Source organism: Balaenoptera borealis (genome assembly GCF_965194805.1).
Source record: "Balaenoptera borealis genome assembly, chromosome: X".
In the NCBI taxonomy this organism is placed as follows: Eukaryota; Metazoa; Chordata; class Mammalia; order Artiodactyla; family Balaenopteridae; genus Balaenoptera; species Balaenoptera borealis.
Genome location: NC_138881.1, coordinates 26,511,325 through 26,532,534, shown reverse-complemented (window position 1 = coordinate 26,532,534; position 21,210 = coordinate 26,511,325). Strand labels below are relative to the sequence as shown.

The 21,210-nt window shown below is 38.0% G+C and overlaps 1 protein-coding gene across 1 annotated transcript in view; it reads right to left on the bottom strand.

Moving 5' to 3' along the window:
- Positions 1-1,601: 1,601 nt before the first annotated feature.
- The window catches only part of IL1RAPL1 (interleukin 1 receptor accessory protein like 1), a 660,460-nt gene continuing 640,851 nt past the window's right edge, over positions 1,602-21,210 (bottom strand). The window contains exon 9 of the mRNA XM_082378177.1: positions 1,602-21,077. Coding sequence (XP_082234303.1) covers positions 20,359-21,077 — 719 coding nt within the window. The 3' untranslated portion in view covers positions 1,602-20,358. The remainder of the gene's footprint in view (positions 21,078-21,210) is intronic.

The window sequence follows — 21,210 nt, the reverse complement described above, 5'->3', positions numbered from 1 at the left end:
ATTTATTAGTAGTAAAAGGAAACCTTAATATAAAGTCTCCCCTAGTGTTGGGCTGCATCCTACAGTGGTTTAATGGATGGGGGAGCTGACCTGTCTGAATCAAGGTCCTGGAGCGCCTCCCCCCGCCCCCAGCGTGTGTGGCAGACGGCAGGCAGGACATGGCGGCAGTCTTCGCGGGGGTGGGGGCGGGGCGGCAGCGGAATCGGGAACTAACAGCAGGTGGGCTCATTAGTTACCAGGGAAACCAGCAGGCACGCCCCTCACCGCCCCTTTGATGAGAACAATCACCAGCTGGGGCCTGGGGCGAGGAGTAGGAAAGTCAGTCATGTGCATAGGGTAGAGGTGAAGCAGGCACTGGTCGGGCAGGGGAGGTACAGAGAGCAAGAGAACAGCCATCTTGAGTGGCCTGGCCATACACTCCACCCCTACAGACCCTGCACGACCCTTACCATCTTGGTTCACCCCTCTTTCACAATATCCCTGGGGTCAGGTATGCAGACGGGCACTGCAGCCAGATACCACGAATACAGTACAGACAGCAGCAGCCAAAGCATATCAAGAGTAAGAGGCCTAGGGACTTCCCTGGTGGTCCAGGGGTTAAGACTATGCGCTCCCAAGGCAGGGGGCCCAGGTTCGATCCCTCGTCAGGGAACTAGATCCTGCCTGCCGCAACTAAAAGATCTCCCAACAAAGATTCCTCACAGGACACCGAAGATCCCACGTGCCGCAAGTAAGACCCGAAGCAGCCAAGTAAATAAATAAATACTAAAAAAAAAAAGAGTAAGAGACCTAGTATGCTCAGAAGAGTCATTTGGCACGATGTGGACAAATTTTGGAGCCAAACGCTTACTGGGTCAATGAAGAGGGAGTCAATAGCAGCAGTGCTCTGTCCAGTTATAAGGAAGGTAAGGCCACCCCTGGTTTTCACAAACCCAGAGCCACCCCCATGGGGAGGGGTGGGCCCTGGCTGTAAAAGAAACATTCCGGTGGCCTAGCCAGGGGTCAGCGGTCACAGTACAGGTCTGCCACCCCACGCTATGTTGAGTGCCATTAGGGGTGGACCCATCAGGTTTTTCCAAACAGAACAGTTAATCCCACTAGTTGGACTTGGGTGTCCAAAAGCCTACCTATACCATTCCACATAGCATAGCCCAGGGGGGCTCATGGCAGTCAGTTGTAAAGTAATGTTTACCAATGGGGGTCCTTCTGACATATTGGCATATGGGACCGGAAGATGGTGAGTCTTTCCCCCCCATTGTCAGTAGCGCCGACATAGTCACATGAGCCCGGTCGATTTTTCATGGAAGTCCAGAGGAGGACGACAACGGCATCTCACTGTACACCCAGCAGTTCGACTCATTTCGCAGCGAGGCCCGTGTTGCTGCTCAGCCCTCAAATAGATTTCCTCCCTCAGGCTACGGACGAAACGTAAGACATCTAACAGGCGCAACACAGGGGAGATCGTGACAATTCAGCAAAATACAAGCAGTAACCACATTCAGAAATAATACCGCACCTGCCTGTGGTGTTTGTCCTAGTCTGCAATATAATTCAGAAAACTCAACTTTTCAACAATATAAGAACGTGTCTAAAATCACCTAGTTTTACCTTGGATGTCTGAACCACAGCTACTCCATTTTGACTTTCAAACATATTCCCTTCCTCAATCGCCAAAGCAGATATACAGTGCATGTCTGAAAGGCCACAAATCAGGCTGCTCTGGTCAGTAAAATTTAAGTTAAACCATATATAAACCAGAATGACTTCCCCATACCTCAATACGCGCAGACTTTTCCATCATTTCGCCTTTCGATTGCAAATCTTCCAACAGAAAGCACTGTTGATAAAATATTTGTCCTGCAATGCGGGCGTGCTAGCTCCTACCCCAGGTTCAGATCATGTCCCTTGGTGCTAGGCCTCCCTTTTTTTTTTTTTTTTTTTTTTTTTAACATCTTTATTGGAGTATAATTTGCTTTACAATGGTGTGTTAGTTTCTGCTTATATTCACCTAGTCATTCACGTTGGGGGAAAGCTAGTCAGGTCTCATGAACAGGCTCTGAGGTATGTTAATGGGGAGACACTTTATAGGCTATACCTTTTATCACCTATACCCACTGTCACACAAGCATTGTACATGGGCTCTTAGCAGCAGACTGAAGCAAGTGGCGTTACACTTCATGAGTACGTATACTCTGTGACAATTTCACTAATTTTCTTTCCATCCAGAACATCAGGGCAAAAGTATGGTTAGCACAATAACTGTCATAAATACAGGCCTCAATTAACAGAACTAGAATTTAACATCCACTGAAACATAATCTTGTTCTCTCTAAAATTACCCTCATCTCCAAACACAGCCAATCAAAACTAATTTGTCTGCAAAATAAGTCTGGTCAATAGATCACATAGGCTCCTCCAAACTCCTGAGGGGGAAGTCCTCAGGCGTCTCGGACTGAATTCCAAAAAGGCCTCTCAAGGCCAGGAAAGCCATGCCAAAGGCCTGCTATCAGGCTCTGCCTTGGTGGATTTTTCTCTTCTAGAAGTTCCCAAAATATCAAGATTCCTGCACATGCCAGGAGACAGTCTTTTCCATTCCCCTGATAAGGCTGCTCAGAACACAAGAGTCCCCAGTTTCTGGAGGGACCGGGCAGAGAGAAAACGGAAAATGCTTCAATTCTACCCACAGGTGTAGTTTACCAAATTGCTATAATTCATAACCAACATGAGGGGAAGGGCTTCCCTATATCTGGAAAACACAGATCAAAACCAGTAACATTCGAGACAAAATCCATAAAAATTAAAACTATTTTCACCAGTTCACTCAGTAACCAATCCTTCTGTTAACTTTTATGAAGCCATCAGGTCTTCCATTAGGATTCTTTAAGTTCTTACCCAGTTCAGCAGTATAATCTGAAACTTATCAGAGACCTGTTATTGTCAAAAGATCCTTCCTATGAATCTTCTTGAAGATGAAGCACTTTTGCAAAAGCATCAGGGTACAAAAATAACTATCTATAAATGACAAATGACTTAAAAAGGCACGGTTAAACACCTGATCGCAATGTAATTGATAAAGAAACTTGGTTACAACAATTATGACTGATTATAACCTTAAGCCTTGAAAACCTTAATGTCTGGCAAAAACCAAGAAGCAAGTAATTGTGCATTTCCTGATTGGAAAACGTAACGCTCTAGTCTACCTCTCTTAAGCAGGCAAAGGCAGGTAAACTGAGACCCGCTCAGCAATTAATGTTCTAATATTTTATCTTATTTGAAATGACCCAGATAGTCAATGAATTCTCCTCATTTAACTTAGTGTAGTTTCAAGTTACCAAAATCTGGAGAGACTATTTTCGATAGACATTCCCAAAACATAATTATTTCTATAGAGTTTACCTAAAAGCTCTTTTTTTCTCCTTTACTCGTAGAGATCACAGAAGATTAAAGTTCCTGAGAGCCCAGGTAGACCATTTACAACTCAAAGGCACAAGAGAAATACCAATTCCTTCTAGAAAGCTGGCTTAACCAATTACAGAAGGCTCACTTTGATACAATAGCAGAGCCATTGGAGGGCACTGCTCTCCAGATCTCTCGGCCGCCGCCACTCAGCAACGACGCCACATACTAGTGGACAGACACCCTGGGATCGCCCCGTAACTTTCGGGGTCACCCTTGGAACTTTTGGGCCCCACATGTTAGTGGACAGCCGCTCCAGGATTACCTGCAACTTTCCATTCCCCGTCCTGTATTTCCCGACATCTTGGCGCTCACGGGAGTTTCCTCGGTCTCTCGGCTGCTCTGCCCTGTTGCGCTGCACCCCGCAGGCCTACAAGGCCTGTGTTTGCCCAGCTTTGAGACCGAAGAAAGAGCCCGGAGTCAGCAACAGAGACGTCAGTGGTTTAACAGATGGGGGAGCTGACCTGTCTGAAGCACGGTCCTGGAGCGACACCCCAGCGTGTGTAGCGGACGGCGGGCAGGACATGGCGGCAGGCTTCTCTCCCCCGCGGAAGGGGAGATTACCAGTTAGAGGGGAATTGACATCAGGTGGGCTCATTCGTTACCAGGGAAACCAGCAGAGGGGCACGCCCCTCACCGCCCCTTTGATAAGAACAACCACCAGCTGCGGCCCAGGGCACGTAGTAGGAAAGTCAGTCATGTGCATAGGGTAGAGGTGAAGCAGGCACTGGTCGGGCAGGGGAGGTACAGAGAGCAAGAGAACAGCCATCTTGAGTGGCCTGACCATAGAATCTTTATTTATCTACGGAGTGATCCCTGGGGACTTTGCTAATGGAGGTTTGGCATTAGTTCATTACTAGAAAAAGGAAACCTTAATATAAAGGCTTCCCTAGTTAGCTCCCTGTTCTCCTGTAAGCAGAGTGAGTTTTGACTAAGATAAGAAAGAACCCTTATAGGCTGGGGTCGGGGGAGAAGGCAGACAAGATTTTCTTCTTGTATGTTTTGTTACATTTAAACTTAATGGTATTAGTGACCATCTGAGCTTAGACAGTTTTGTTTAGATACCGAAGGCAGTTGTGGACTTCATGTCTTTCAAAGGCCAACCAAACCATGTACTACTTGCATGAGGTGGGACCATGTCCTGGACACCAAGGGTTCAGTCCCATGCATCCTGTCTTTCTCATTGATTCTGTGGTAGTCAGTCTGCAAAGATGGCTTCCAAGAGCCATGCCTTCTGAAATTCATGCCTTGTGTGGTCCCCTCCCACAATCAATCACAATGAATCTGACTTGACTCAGTTTAACCAACAGAATGTGGTGAAAGTCATGCTGACCCTGAAGAAGTTCTGGTTGCCTTCACTTTTGCACTTTTGGGAAACTGGAGCTGCCATGTAAGAAGTCTAGTACCCAGTTGGAGAGACCACATGGAGAGACCTTGGGGGAGGGACCAAGTGGAGAGTAGAGGCGGAGAACTACATGAGGAAGGAGAGAAACAGAGCCATTGTAGCATTTCAGTTTACCTTCCATATGTCTCCATTTCCATTGGTAATATGACACCACTGCATGAGAGTTCCTAAAGGAGCCCAGCAGTAGAACTGCACAGCTGATCCTAGTCAATTCACATGAGAGATAATAAAAAGTTTATTGTTTCAAATCACTGGCTTTTGGGGTGGTTTGTGACATAGCAATAGGGAACTAAATCAATGCACTTCTCTCAGGCCTCTTTCCCCATGTCTCTCCTTCCCACCTCTTTCCTTGCACATCATGGTGAGGTGAGAGGCGAGAGACTATTGCACTGGTTCTTGCCCCAGTATGTGGGCATTACACATTTGGCCTTCTGCTGCCCACACCCCCAAGAACCACATAGACTCTAATTAGCCAGTTAGATATAGCACATCAAGTCCATAAGCTGAGAGTATGTTTTTGGTTTGGTTTTTCTTATAGCTGATTTGATGACATACTTAGAGATTTGAGAATAAATGCTCTTAAATACAACCTGTTGAAGTCCTTCAATCAGTGATAAACTACAACTCAAAGATGTTTTGGACAATAAAAAAGATGGAATGAAGAGTTACTACAATATATTTTCATTTTACATTAAGACAACCCGAATTTTAAAATGTAATCTCCAACCTGATTTCAGTAATACTAGTTACCCTTTATCTATCACCTACTAGGTACTATGCCTTCTGTATATTACTTGTAACCTGCATTCACAAGGACCCAGCCACATGGCCTTCCTTTTCTTCCTCAAACACACCAAGCTCATTCCTGCCTCAATGTCTTTGCATTAGTCTGCCCTTCGGATTAACGCCAAGTCTTTTCCTGGTTGTCCCCTTCTCCTGATTCTAGGTTCAGCCATAATTTTATCTCTTCCAAGTAGCCTTTCATAGCCACTCTGTAAATTAACCTCCTCAGGTAGTCACTTCCTGTCACATCCCCCTAGTTTATATTGTCATTGCGTGTATCACTGTCTGAAATTTTCTCATTGATTCGGGAACTTGCCTTGTGTGTCACCTTCAAACAGAGAGTAAGACCTGTGAGTCAACAATACAGTCTCTGATTCTTTATTATGTCCCCAGCAACCAGAACAATGCTTGACACTAATAAGTAAATGAAGCAAGGAAGGAAGGAACTTTTACAACTTACCTTCAGAGAAGGTATTATTGTCCACTTGCATTTCTCATGTGGAGTTCAGGGGTAAAAGAGGTCACATACCATGCTCAAGGTCTCTCAACTTAAAGTAAATGACTTGTCTGCTCTTCAGCCTATCCTGCTGTCTCCTTCAGGGCTTCCATGCGGTTAGGTTAGCAGATAAACAACTCTGTCAAGCACCATCTTAAGGGAGGTCTAGAAAAGACCAAAACAGATGACCTGAGCAGAGCAAACAGCTGCTCTCCTCTGCCAGAATCTCAGAACAAGCCCTAGGAACACTTCTCTGGTGTTTTTTCCCATACATTTTAAGAGGTAAATGAGGGCTTTAAGGTTTAATTAAATTATTAAACATTATCAGCTCAAATCAATAGGTGTTAATGGTGTAATGAGCTTATTTAACCAAAAATAACATGTGACCAAAAGTTGAAAAATAAGGTTGTCTTCTGAGACTGATTGTAGACAAAGTGCTTAAGGCGATCAGCTGCCCAAAGCAGATATTGACAAATGGATGGCTGAGGAGTTTTGTTAACACTCATATTCCAGGCAGCGAGAACCAGGCACGGCTATATCATCACACTTAAAGCCGTACGATTTAACAGGAGAGTGAGAGGCATCTGGGAGTCCAGAAGAAGGAAACGTCAGTAGTCAGAATTTGTCTCTGTCTTTCTAGTTCTGTGTAAGGAAGAAAATGTCCAGAACAGAGACTTTGCATAACAGCTGTATCTCAGTGGTGGAGATAGATGTATCACGACAATTGACATTAAGTTCTTTCTACTAAGTTTCCTCTTTATGATTCCACATATTGCAAACAAATTTTAGTTATGATTTAACTTTCCTACAAGATGGCGAGAACATTCTGTCCACTATTAATAATTGTCATTTGCATTGAAGACAGTGTCTTAAAGGCCTGATTAGCATGAGTCTGAACAAGAGAGAATGATCATTCGTAGGTCTGTTAACAGATCTTGGCTTAGACAACTCAAGATCATACTCTCAGACCCTTAACCACGAAGACCTACTTAAGTGCTACCCCAGTGGTCCTACCCCGAGCTGACTCACTGAATATGTTGACATTATCATAGAAAAATTGAATTCTATAACCACAATACAGAACTGGGGTTGTATCTACATGACAACCCACCAGCACAGGAGCAGAGACGCTTGGAACATTAGAGGAAGAAAAAAAAAAAAAAAGAAAAGACACATGCCCTCTCTGTGTCGGGGGGGCCGGGCAGTTAAAGGAAATTTTTGTCTTCCTTTTTTTTTTTTTTAAAGACAGAGATTATCTAGATGGAACAAAGAGGAGGACTCTATGTTGTTAATTTTGCCAAATTCTTAGATGAATCATAAGAAAAAAATTAGGATGTGTTAATACATTTCAGTCAGTAGGACAATTGTTGGGAGGGAAGAGTAAGACATTGAGTCAACTTCTATAGGTTAATGTTTCATCGTTAGTTTTATTAATTTAAATACTCTTTCTTTTCCTAATAAATGCCTGTAATACTTTTTTGAGCAATTGCATCCACCCACTCTTGATTTTGGCATTTCCCCTGGGTGTGACCTAATACAGTAATAACTGCACAGTTTTACACAGATGCTCAAAATATAGAATAACTGTGCATCATTAAGAAGTAGCAATACTTGCCATGGGTATAGGAATGTCTGTGATACACCAGAAATTAGGTTTTCATTTTAATGCCCTTGGCCTCTTGGAAAAAAAAATTTTACAAAATTAAAAAAAAAAACTCTGTATTAGTCCAGCACTTTTTCCGCACCCCATAGTGCTGTAGGTATGATACCTCATGTCTAAAAAATGTGATTCTTTTTCTGGTTTTCTTGTCACAAGTCTTTTCCCCAGAAAAGAAAGCTTATTTTCAGTTTCCACATTTTTTTCTTAATTGAAAGTTTATAGAACCTTCTTAAAACCACTTACCGGATAATACTTATAAAAGCATGTATGAAAATCCACACATCTTATCTGGGACTATTGTCTTCTTAAATGATCAAGCCTCTCATTTTAATCTTCAAGAGACATTTTTAGCCTTGTAGATACTCCTTGGTCTCCAAACCAGCTCACAATCACATTTATAGATTTCGAAGCAGGGTATTTAACTAAATACAGGTACATTATAAGGATATATATATATTTTTTTCTGAGACTGAAAGTTTATATATATATACCAGCACACCAGTTTTGTAAATATGTTCTTTCTAACAAACCTTGTAACATTTTTAGCCCAGGACATACATTCCTTGATAGCCAGGTACACATAGAACCTTTTATTAATTCAAGAACTTGCTTTATATATTAGCTTTGATGTCATAAATATGTAATAAGAAGTATGAGGTGCTATTAAATTGTCTTATTGTTCTTAATTTTAGACAATAAATATAACTTTAAACTGAAGCATGAAAAATAAAGGTTTTCCTAAAATCAAAACACTTTTTATATTTTTCTTATAATGGATATATGTTCATGCATCGAATGGCAAACCACATTTATATAATTATTTTTAGCATTATACTAACAAAAACGGACCTTGCTATTGTTTTCGAAATCTACTGGCATTGAGTAAAAAAAGTTTGCATACGCAACTTATTCACATTGCTTTATTTTTGTTGTTCTTGTTGTTCGTATTGTTCAGTTCACACAAAAAAAGGTACTTCAAGTCATCATATCCTCGCATTTAACCAGTGAAAGAGTAATCTTGAAAGAAAACATTTTACAAACTAGACACATACCCTGTTTATTTTCTCTGTAAAATGCACTCCATAAAGCAAGTCCATTTTTTAAACCTTTGCCGATATTATACAAAAATATTCTTACGCAAGTAATAAATTTATCTTTAAACATCCAACTTTTTTGAAATTTAAAGCACACACCAAAAGTTATTATTGTTAATTTTTAGTCTAAACATAGAACACCTTGTGCTTATACAAACTGCTGTTATCATGTGCTCATATACTCTTTACATGGATCTGGCAAATATACTCTGCCATTATGCATTAAATTATGTAAAAAAAGTATAATCAGTGCAGAACTTGCCTATTTTTAAACAATGTTCTTTAACCATCCTCATCTATATTTGTTATTTATATAATTTCTTTTTGGAAAAAATTTTAAGGCAAGTGCAATCAAAATTACAAAATCACTTATCTCTATTGCTAACATATGCAGCATTCATAGTTAGTGAGTGATCTCCTTCCCTCTTAAAAATGAAAGTACAAAATGCTAAGTATGTTATGCTTGCTACAGTTGATTACGTAGTCTTACCTATTAAGCCGTAGTGAAAATCTTTAGAGATATCAACACAAAAGTATACTTCTTTAAAGATCTTTAAAGATATCAACACAAATGCTACACCAGCAGGAATCTGCTATCCCCCTCCTGTAATTTCTCGTCGCACGTCCAGTTTTCTCATGAAAATACACAGCAAGTTATTCAGATGCCCATTTTGAAGATGACTATGACTACAAGGTCACCTGGTGGCACAGAATACTTAAGGTGCAGTACTCATAAGATCGTCGGTTGTAAATTCACTTAATTCTATTGTGTTTCTATTTCACTTCAGTGATGGCATGGATTCTGTAAAGTAAGAGAAAACTAAAAAAAAAAAAAAATCTTATCAGTAACTGTATCTCTGAAGTTAGGCTTTGCTGAGGACATGTTATTTGCTATGGACATAATTTAAATGGAATCTGAAAAAATAAGATATTTCACAGCCCTGGAAAAATAAAATCAACTAAAATAGGAAACTCATGGTAATAACTTTGGTGCTGTCATCGGCTTTTCTTATGATAGTTGCTGAGTGCAACGCCTCCCCCTTTTTTTATAAATAAATAACTCAGGGCTACCACGTAATGGAAAAAGTAGGAAGCAGAAACAATCACAGAATTTTTATGGGGAAACAAGAATAAGCTGACTCTCTCCTTTAAGATAAAATGCATGTTCTTAAAGTGAGTTGAACAGAAACTTGGGTATTTATTTTTAGCCTGTGCCAAAATGATTCACTGGTAATTTCCTGATGGAGTGCGTTATCTTGGGAATTCATATAACTGTTTATTTAATGTGGTACATATATTGATTAAGGTTATTTAAATGTAATGCTAGTGTGTGTTTTCGATTAGAGTACACACGCCTTACACATGCACGCACACAGGTAGACTAATCTAGCACACTAAATGCTTCATGTTGTCAAAGTTGACTGTTTCGAACTGCTGTTGTCCAGAATGCGTTCTGAAAATAAATCCAGCTCAACTGGTATATTGTCTCTTTCAGTTTAGTATAGAAATAAAAAAGGCTTTATTGCACTCAATAAAATTCTACCGTTGAATATTATTTTTTGGATGTTCTAGTGTTATAAAACTCTAGATGGTAAGCGGGCCTACAGTGGCTGTGGAAGTCATTAGCATATGTGTGGGAAAACTTAAACCAATTCTCTAGAAGAAACTCTTTGATGTGGCTAATCCACAAAGCACGTATAAGAATATTTTCTCTTAACTAACAGAAGCCTTGTCCTTGAAATTTGCACTTAGGATGAGTGACGTGATTAGTTTGTGAGAATCAGACATCAAATAGGACATTTCTTCTTAAGAAACAGAAACTAGCAACCTCATCACTGGTACTCATTCCTGGCATAACAAGGAACATAAAGATCAACATTAGCCTAGTAAGATAAATCTATGTGGCTGGAAATATATTGTCAGAATAAGTGATTGAGGTATGAAATAAAGAACCAACTGGTTTGTCACTGTTGTGTAGGTTGTCATTTTTCTGAAATAATGAGAGATGATGCATTTAATGTATCATCCCACATAGAATTAACTAAATTTTTTGGCGCTGGATGAATACAGTCTTGGACTTCACGTCATTCACTAGATACGGTTCCCCAAATTACATGATCATAAACGTTTCCTGGAATTCCATTGCTTTGGAGTGTGAGCCAGTAATCTATGCTTTTAACAAATGCTACAAGCAATTCTTATGCTAAAGGACATTTGGAAAAGTCTTCATTAGAGTTCATCTTTGAATGAATTCATTGTTAATGTGAGGAAAAATAATTGTTAATTAAGTCCAAAAAATTTAGTACATTTTATATTGATGTATTTATTTTCACAACCAATATCTTTGGTATCCCTGTGTAATTTTGTCATTTTTCTTCCTTAACAGAAATGGAAGTAACAATAGATCTGTAGTCTCTTAGAAGGAAGGTGTGTTTTTAATTAACACTTAACTATTAGCTTTATTTGTTTCTTCTACGATGGTACAATTACTTTTTTGAAGTCATATATTTCATGACAAAGTTGGTTTTCTTGACTAGTTCTTTTTTTGTCCTTCTTTTCGAGAAATTCTCAAATAAAATGTTGTTGTCTATATAGTTCAGCTCTTTTCAGGACTTCTTCGAGTTCTGGTGGACAAACTGGGAGGAATTATTAAAAAAGGAAGACCCAGTTTATGGTGACATTCATCTGCTGCAAATTTTAATTTTGTATTCCAAAGAGTAACAGCAGTAGTAATGACAGAAACAATAAATCCTACACGTGTGTTACTCAAAGAGGCCGGGGACGGGGGGATGGGGTCCTTGGGCCACCACATTAGAGTCACCTGTGGGGCTTAGTAAGTACATAGATTCTGGACCCCACTCCAGTATTATTGGCGTTCAATCTGAATTTCCATTTTTAACAAACTTTCCAGGCAATTGTTCTGGAGTCTAAAATTTGAGACCCATCTGTCTCGCTCCTATAGTTTTCAACTCTGGTTGTCTTATAAAATAACCTGAAGGGTTTATTAAACAAACAAACCCACTGACTAACTAACAATAGGGACAAACTTCAGATTAGTATCATCTGAAATCTGTGGGACTTGAGGAGTTTTTAAACCTTTCCAGGTGATTCTAAGCGCACCTAGGTCTTAGAATTATTACTAGTAGGCCCATTAGAAGGATGCTATGAAAGAACTATCTCACTCCTCACCAAACCTTTATGCCACAGTATCAAGCATGCCAAAATCATAATTTCTGTTCATACATTATAACATTTAGCAATAAATTTCCCATTTTATTGAGGAAAAGCATGCTGAGACCCCTGAAAAAAAGGATTTTCATTCAGAGCCCAGTTTTCCTTTCAAGTTCATAGTTGTGTAAACAGTTTTTTATTGCCAAGGACAATAGAAGAACTGAGATATTTCATTGCCTAATTTAAACCAGCTATTCATTTTCATAATTTTATAGTTCTGTTTGTCATATACATAGGCTTTTGGCATGTTCTGCTCTCTGAGTTTTGGGATATTCTCCTTTTATTGGTTTTGTTTCCCAGAAGGTAGAAATTGGACTGCCTTAGCAGTTTCTCCATAATCCAGTCATTTATGAACCATCTTGATGACTTTTGCCATATATCACCTTTCCTAGACTTATTTACCTATGTTTTTGTTTAAATCATTTAGTATATATTATTCTACCAGAAATAGTATCCACAAGGTCAAGTTTGATCTACTACTTAAGTTTTTTTTTTTAAATTCTAACATATTTTAAATCAAATACATAAATATTCAAATAAAAACTTCCCTCTGTGTACCATCTCAAATCAACATAACACTGGAATAAAAATCCCTAATTTGGGCAAACAATTGGCTAAATTATTCATCAACTTCAGATATTCTCGATCCTTCAGAAATTCACCCACCCTCCCCCCCACACATCAGTATCACTGGGCATTAAACATTGATTGAAAATGTAAGCTTAATCAAGGAATTTGTTTGCATTACTCTTACAGGCCATACATACATCTTAAAAATTCCACAGCAGTGATTAGTTTACTACTGTTTTAATTCTCTGAATATTTGCCTCCTTCTATGTTTCTATTTTTCCAGTAAATGTAGATCTGATATCAATTAGGAATCTTCTAGAAATAAGTAAGATGTTCCTTGACTATCAGTCTTTTAACCAGCTGTTAATGAGTGTAATTGGAAGTTCCTGAGAATTTGTGTGTGAGGCGCACACATAGTCCCCAATATTCTTCAACTATAGAGTTCTTTCTTGATATTTTTAATAATATGTCAGGTCCTATGAGTCACAGCTTAAAATACAATATAGAAATTATACACTGAGTCATAATCCATATAACATTTTACTTTTTCAGTAGAAGTTATTTTTTTCACACTGAAAAATCCTACTGAGGTAGAAATGACTTTGTGAAATTTTAAATATATTAATTACTTTGAAATCCAACCTGAAATAACCTTACAGCTTTAAAAAAAATATTACTTTCCATTTTTTCATAATGATTTATCTCTGCTTTATCTTTAATAAGTGTTTCTTAAAAGGCTGTCCTAAGACATGAATTTTGCCTAAACAGCCCATTTGTTCTAAAAGGTTTATGGTTGTTCACTTGTTCCACTTGTGATGGAAAGACTTACCACTATTCCCCTCCCCCCAAATAAATAAATAATATTGATAATTTTATTTATCTTTAACATAAAATGAAAAGTAAGGCCAAAAACATTTCCCTTTAGGAATAACTGTGCACTACAACTAGGTGGAAACAGAGTTAAAAATCATAAAGTGATTAAAGATTTTGGTCACTTTAAAATATTACCTGAGGGGACTTTATTTTAAGGTCCTTATGTGAGTAGTACCTTAAAAAGAAAGGAATAAAATACCTGGGGAGCAAGAAGTAAGGAAAAGAAACAGCAAAGAGGATTCACGCGTTATCATTCCTTTCATTTCTGTTCCTGAAAGAATTTTATGAAATAGATGAAGGGAAAATGCAGAATTTAACCTTGAAAAGATCATTCACGTGATAATAACTTTTAAGTGACTGAGTTTGTGATTCAAACTTCTCACAAATCCAGTAGTGAAGAAAAAAAGAGGGATTGTAAGCAGACTTGACTTTTTAACAAGGTTTTTCTTTTTGTTCAGCCAATTGGCCATTTCTTAAGTCCCCTTCTCCATAATCATAATAGAAATTAAGTCTAAGAATTATAAGCTTATACAGACATAAACAGAGAGGGAAAGAAAAGTATAACAAGAGTTGTCAAATTAACAAAGGTACTTACAGAGGTTCCAACAACACATTATTTAATTTATTTTCATCTATGATCAGGTAGAAACCAGAAGAAACATTTGTAGCTTTAATAAATAATTTAATTTCTTGAATTTCTATGTAACATATAAATTTATTTTTACAGGATATATAGAGAGCATACTCATAGAGAGCAACAGACTTATGAAACGACTGTAAAACACAAATTATAATTCAAGTTTAAAATTTCTCATTTTTACACTTGTATTTGTCTATTTTCCTATTGCTAGTGAAAGCAAAACCAAATATATAATTGTAAGTAGTCTAAGAAAAAAAGGAGTGCCTCCATCACCTACACGAGTTACATACATTCTAGATTGTACAAAATCAAAGAGGGTAGGCAAAACTAAAGGGAAACACTAGGGAAAATGCACTTTTTACTGACTGTTGAACATATCTGAGAGTGTCTGAGTTTAAAATTTGACTTGAACACCAGCAGAGGAAAATGACTAAACTCATTTTCCTATTTGGGTTCTCTCAAACTCTGAAAATGTAAAAGTTTTTACAGTTCAATAGCAGATCATATGAACATATCTCCACTACTTTGGTCGAAAGAACACACTAAGGATTCTAGCTACCAGGAGCATATGTTGCAAGGAATATGGACAACTGTCCACATATCCTAACAGAAAGATGTCTTCATCCCAGTTGAGAATTAACCTAAAACACTCACATCTGATCTCCCCAAATTTAGTCTCTCATTGACTAGTAAGGATAGATCCGAATTACTTTGCCACATGTTCATGCAGTATGTAATATGTAGTTTTACATTAAATTTTTTTTTTTTTAATGACCAGCATGCCCTTTGAAATTTAAGGTTATCTGGACTATGAAGACTGAAATTTACACAACATTAATATTACATGTAAGAGTCTCAAGTTCATGTGAAGTTCTTCGGTTTCTATTCATTTAGTAGTGGAGGGAATACAGTGTAATGACTTGCCTTTGTTAGAAAGAGAATTCCTTCTGGGCTGTAGACCCTGCGGGATGCATCAATGAAGGTAGTGAATGGTAGAAAAAACAATAGTGCCTTACTTAACTTTAACAAACGATTCAGAAACATGAGTTTGTCAGTGGACTCAGAGACTAATTAGAGAAACATTTACTAAAGGGAAAAAGGAAAGTTTTCTTTTTATGTATCTTATGTGTATATAATGGAGAGATGTTTTGTGTTCTGAGCCTGGAAGGAAGAAATGATACTTGATGGAAAATTAGAGCTGAGTTCCTTCTTTTTAGTCTGGGCATTTTCTATACATGTGACTGAAGCTTGACGATGACAAAACATATAAGATTAGGATTAGGATTAAGTCATCATCATCATCATCATCCTTCTCTTTACTCAAATTTAGTCAGGTCTTACAGCTCCCTGTGACAGTATCTTAATTAACATAGCACAAACTTTCATTTTGCTGCCCATAATGAGTAAAAAGTAAAACTTTAAATAACCACCACCTCACTTCAGTTCATTCTCAAAATTTTTCATATTACCCTGAAGTTATATCATAAATCCTGAAACTGGCATAAGCACAGTTGCTGAAAACCAAGTATATAACCAATTCTAAATCTTGGATAAGAAAACTGGGTCCCTTTGGAAAAACACGTCAAATGGCTGTTTCTTCTACTCCTGCACTAAATTAATTCTTCTTAGTTTTGTTGTAGGAGAATGATTAAATCAACCCATAAAAAAGTTTAAAGAAATAAGGCGTCATGCCACATTGCATGATTTCACATCCCCCCACCCCCACGTATCTTTTGAGTAAATTAAGAAATGAATAAACTATCAACTCTTACTTATTTGGGCATGAATTACTTGTCATCAATCAAAGTTTTTCCTCACTGTAAACCAATTCTCCCACAAAGTTGGGTCATGTTGGAAGAGGAATTGCCTCTGTTTGTTAAAAGAACAATAGTCATCCCCTGAATTTTCATGAATAAAGGTAAGGAATAGTAGCCATAACAGTGTCTACAAGACATGTGGTTCATCTGAATGTCAGTTTCTGAGAATATGCTCTAAATTGAAACATCGATAGTTTTTTAGGTGATGGATGTCTTTGAGACTAACATCCCAGAAATCAGTTTTGTACACATTCACAATTCTGTCTGAAATTTCAAGTGCTTCGTTATTTCCTTTAATCCTTTTTACAGACTCAAGGTGTCCTTAAACCCAAGTTTAAGGTCTATTGTTAAGGATAATGCAAATTTAACTGTTGGTTACTTTCTTTGTTCAGAACAATAAAGTGGGAAGGCTTAGTGAAAAGACAGGGAATAGCTCTGCTTCCATTGACAAGCTGCTCCTTTTAGGGAACTCAGTTGCATCATCATCTCTTTGTAATGACTGTATATGTTGTTAAAAAAATTCTTCAGCAATAGGGAATACGTAGGTAGGATTTCTAATCCATTTAATAATATATCACCTCTTTTAATCAACTATAACAATAGTGGGAATAATGACCAAGCAAGTTCAGATCAGGAACAATAGGGATTTTCTGCTTCTGTGTCTATGTATTCTCTTAGTTCCATTCAGTCATTTTACTTGCACAGTATCAATGGTCTCCTCTGAATTTGAATAAGCTTTCTTCTGGGACTAATGACATAAACTTAAACTAAATTAAAATAAGAAAGAAATTAAGCACAAGATAACAAAATACTTCTTACAAAAAGGAGAACTAGGGTATCATTCCAGAATCTGAAGATAATTCACAAATGTATGAATTAATGTTTTCCTAGAAATGGTGATCTAAATTTACATAAATGGTATCTGTCAAAAGTTAATGACTATTCTAGGATAAACAAAACTTACTTGGAGTTTAGGGTCGGCTCTCAGTTATTATTTGTTCTTGTCATAAAATGCTAAATAATAAGGAAATAAGGAAAAAAGCAGTATTTAGGTATTTAAGTCAATAGGGTTCAAATACATACACTATGAAGAAAGTAATAAATGCAAAATGGTTGACTGAACAATGAGGGGTTTACCTATAGAAATATAGTAGGTTCAGGTGTCTGAACTCATTGTGTGTTAGATTTATTTCATAAAATTGATCTTAACTTAAATCAGCTGGCTGCATGAGATACAAATTTCTTCTCTGCCCATAGAAGACCTACGGAATGGATTACAAATTAAATAATCAAAGATTTGAGCACCAGTATAAAGGGTAGGACGCTCATAGGCAGCAAGTAGAGGTTACATTAAAGAACCAGGTGGACTTACGAATCCGTAACATGTCACTTGGAGTCTGAGCAGCGAATGATGAAAAACAGGCAATACCAAACAACACACATGTCCAAGTCCAGACGCTGATTATCTCCCTCTGCTTGGCTAACATATTCACACTTTCAACTGTGTTTTTACAGCTAGAATATTCTTATCCCCATAGTCCCCACCGAAAAAAGAGAAGGATGAAACCTAAGCACTAGGGAAAATACATTTTTTTTTCTCTCTTTATTGTGAATTCTAACATAACTTTTGTTAAACATAGAGCACGTGAACACATGACAGTTTCCTTCATTTGTTTTCACATGGAGCTGATAGAGGAATACTTGGGAGGAATGTTTCTAAAGCCATAGATAGCTTCTTCTTCCATTTATTTTCTAAAAATATGACAAAGCATTAGAGGAAAAAAAACGTTTTTGAAGTTGTGAGAATATCAAATATTACCCATCAATCCCTGAATCATGCTATTCAAAGTTCTTAAATCTACACTAAAAATAGAACAAAAAATGTACTCCCAATGCAGCTAAATTAACACCTATGGATGCCTAAAATATGACTGTGGTCTGAATACTTCCTCTACATTTATTCCACACTTTCATCGTGCACTTAAAAAAAAATTAAAAAAACAAAGAAATAAACCAGGCCATTGCCATGTTTACAGTTTTCTGAGCACTGGGGGAATCTGGAATCCAGTCCAATGAGGTTCACTGCCACCAGTCCCTGACAGGTGTCCATAGTACAAAGTAAACAATGGCCTTCTTGGATTCTGAAAATAACCCAATGTGCAAAGCTGACCTTAAAGTTTATGTGTCCTTGCAGCTTCAGTTCTGGTTTGTGAAAATGTGACACAGGTCCAAGGGGAGCACGGGAATAAAGAACAGATTGTAGAGAAGGACCGAGGAGAGTTGTCAGGGAAATAAGCATTTTTTTAGCAAATAAAAATCAATGCACATCCTAAAGGTCCTTTTCCTTGTCACACAAATATGAGACGTTTGCATTGTTACAAAATTCTTATACTCATCTCTCATACATTTGCAATTCAGTTTTACCCTCCCCAGTGAACTCCTACTGAAGTTTACATTTTTGTGTGTGTGGCCAACTCATACCTTAGTATTGTGACCAAAAGTATAGAATTGTTTTCTCATTATATGGTGGTAGGAATAAATCAAACATACAATACTCACTACACAAGCCCACAGACGATGGCTGGAATGGAAGTTCCTATAATGAATCACTAAAGTAATGCATGAGTTCTATTATCAGTGTTTTCATCACATTGATTTTTTTAAAAACTAAAAGTTACTTAGGTAATATTTCCCTTTAGCAATTCTGCCCTCTGCAAGTTCCTTTATGATTGATGTTTCATCATTTTCAACATGACTATGTATTAGCTGCTATGTCATTCAAACATAAAACTAAATGGTAAGAGATGAATTTCCTGGGAGCATCAGCTTTCTGCTTCTGACAGATAGAATTGTACAGTTAAAGTAAAACTAATTCTTTATACAGTAAAATTAATTATTTTAAATACCTTCTCACCTAATTTAAAAACTATTTTGTGTAAATAATGTTTATTTTGAAAATACTGATTTCTGTTGGTATTCATATGTTTGACCTCCTGAGTGCTTATATAAACACTTTGATATTAATAAGTTGCTTATGTTCACAAATTGAAACCAAACACTTGATTCTGAATATAGCATTGAAAATTAAATACAGTGAATTAACATTTAAATACAAGGGGACCCCATAATAAGTTTCACAGATTTGCACTGACTCTTTAGAAAATAACATTTTCTATAATACAAGGTGACAAAACATATTTGATGACACATCCTGCCCTTCCCTTTGGTTTGGAAGCCTTCAATGTAAATTTCATTTTGACTTGTGTTGATTCACCCTTTTGAGTTAACTTGCCTGGCATTTGCACATAATCTCATTTGCAGAAAATTATAGAGGGAAAAGAGGAAGTAGAATAATAAACAAAAACAGCCACAAACACATTCATGCCTTTCCAGGAAGTGATCAAATATAGGGCTTGATTTTTTTGTTTTTTTGTTTTTTTGCTTTTTTTGTTTTTGTTTCTTTTGTTGTGTGTTTATATATATATATATATATATATATATATTTATATAAGGGTACATCAACTCATTTAAAAAACGGAAACAGCACACTCTCCCCCATTTTCCTGCCCTTGATCTTCTCTTCTTAGCACTCTGTAGTGGTCACTGTCAAGTGACTAGCACACTTTTGGGTCTGGAGTGCATTCTGACGAGCAGTGAATTAAGTGTTAAGACAGTTAGACCCCCCCCAACCCCTTCTCAGAATTTACACATCATGCCGCCATTAGAAGGGTAGAGGTGGGGAATGAGGTGGGACAAGGAAGATATTCAGGGCTCTGATTGGCGCGGCCCTCCTATGAACAAGTGTTCTTCTCATCTTTTTTTTTTTTTTCCCAAATGGCAATGCTGGCATTCGTTGCACTGCTTTCTGAAGGCCCACATGGCCCTGCTGATCCTAGGCAGAACCCAAGAGAGGATCCGGTGCTCCTTGTCCCATCGGATAGATTTGTCCAAGCACCCCAAGGAAATGTTAAAAGCAAAACAAAAATCAAGGAAAGGAAATAAAAACCCATTCTAAAACTAAACTAATGAAGCAAAAAAGGGTTTTCTATCTATACGTAAGTCTCTTCTTTAAAAAAAGGTAAATTTACAAATTCCAATGACATATAAAACAAAGTCAAAAAATGTAATGGTAAGAGACATGGTAAAACAGGAAGACACTGATGCTACAAAGAAATTGCAAAAAACATATGTACAAGACCCTGTTTTTCCTCGTGTTCTAGAGATTGTAATGCATGTTTTTAACAGCATTAGCAGCAGTCGAGGATTTAGTTCCAGGCACTGGACTGCAGACTCCACTCAGACTCCCAGGGACGGGGTGTCCCTTGCTTTTCTGTCACCATATCACACTGGATATACTGGTCTCCCTTGGTAGCAGCGGCAGGATGGCACTGTTTGTGTGGGCCTCGTCTGGATTCTGCTCCCTGCTCGATTTTGTCTGTGGCCGCTGACCGTTGATGAGTGTCATAGGGATGTTACAATAGGTATGCTGATTTCCTATGGAGGTAAGAGGCAGGGTGCCGGTAGGAGGTACGTCGTATTCATAGCTTCGGTAGTAGTGTTTCTGACGCATTTGTGAATGGTAAGTGTTGTGAAAGGTGGATCGGAGATCTGGATGGGCAGTGGCTAGAGCTGTGGAGGTGGCCGCAGCCATGGAAATGGCTGAGACAGTCTGCAGCTCCCCGAAAGGCCCCTGCTCACTAACATCTAAAGCCTGCTCGTGCGTAATGGGTTCTATCCTCTTAAAAGGCATTTCATATTGTAAACGTTTCCAGAACTTAGAGTTCAACTTGTTGCATTTTGGTCCATGCCATTTAATAACGGTCAGGAGCTTGATGGTGTGCTTGAGGGCCTCCACCTCCTGGTAGTTCATAATTCCTCGTAGCTCACTGCATTCAATTAGTATCACTTTAATTTCTCCAGTCACAAGCATGTTTCGAAGTCTGGTCTCCAGCTCAAAGATGCTCCAGCCCCTTCTGACTACGTAATTTGGGGTCATGACAATAATCAGCCGCTTGCTCTGATCTACACACCTTGCCACATCTTCAATATATGCTACAACAGAGAAAAGGGTTTATCAGAATAAGTAAATTGAACATTCGGTCCAGAAAGCCCCAGTAAATTCTCTTTCACACATTAAATGAGAATTGCTGGTTCTTTTTGCTAGGTAAACCCTTGAGAAGATGAA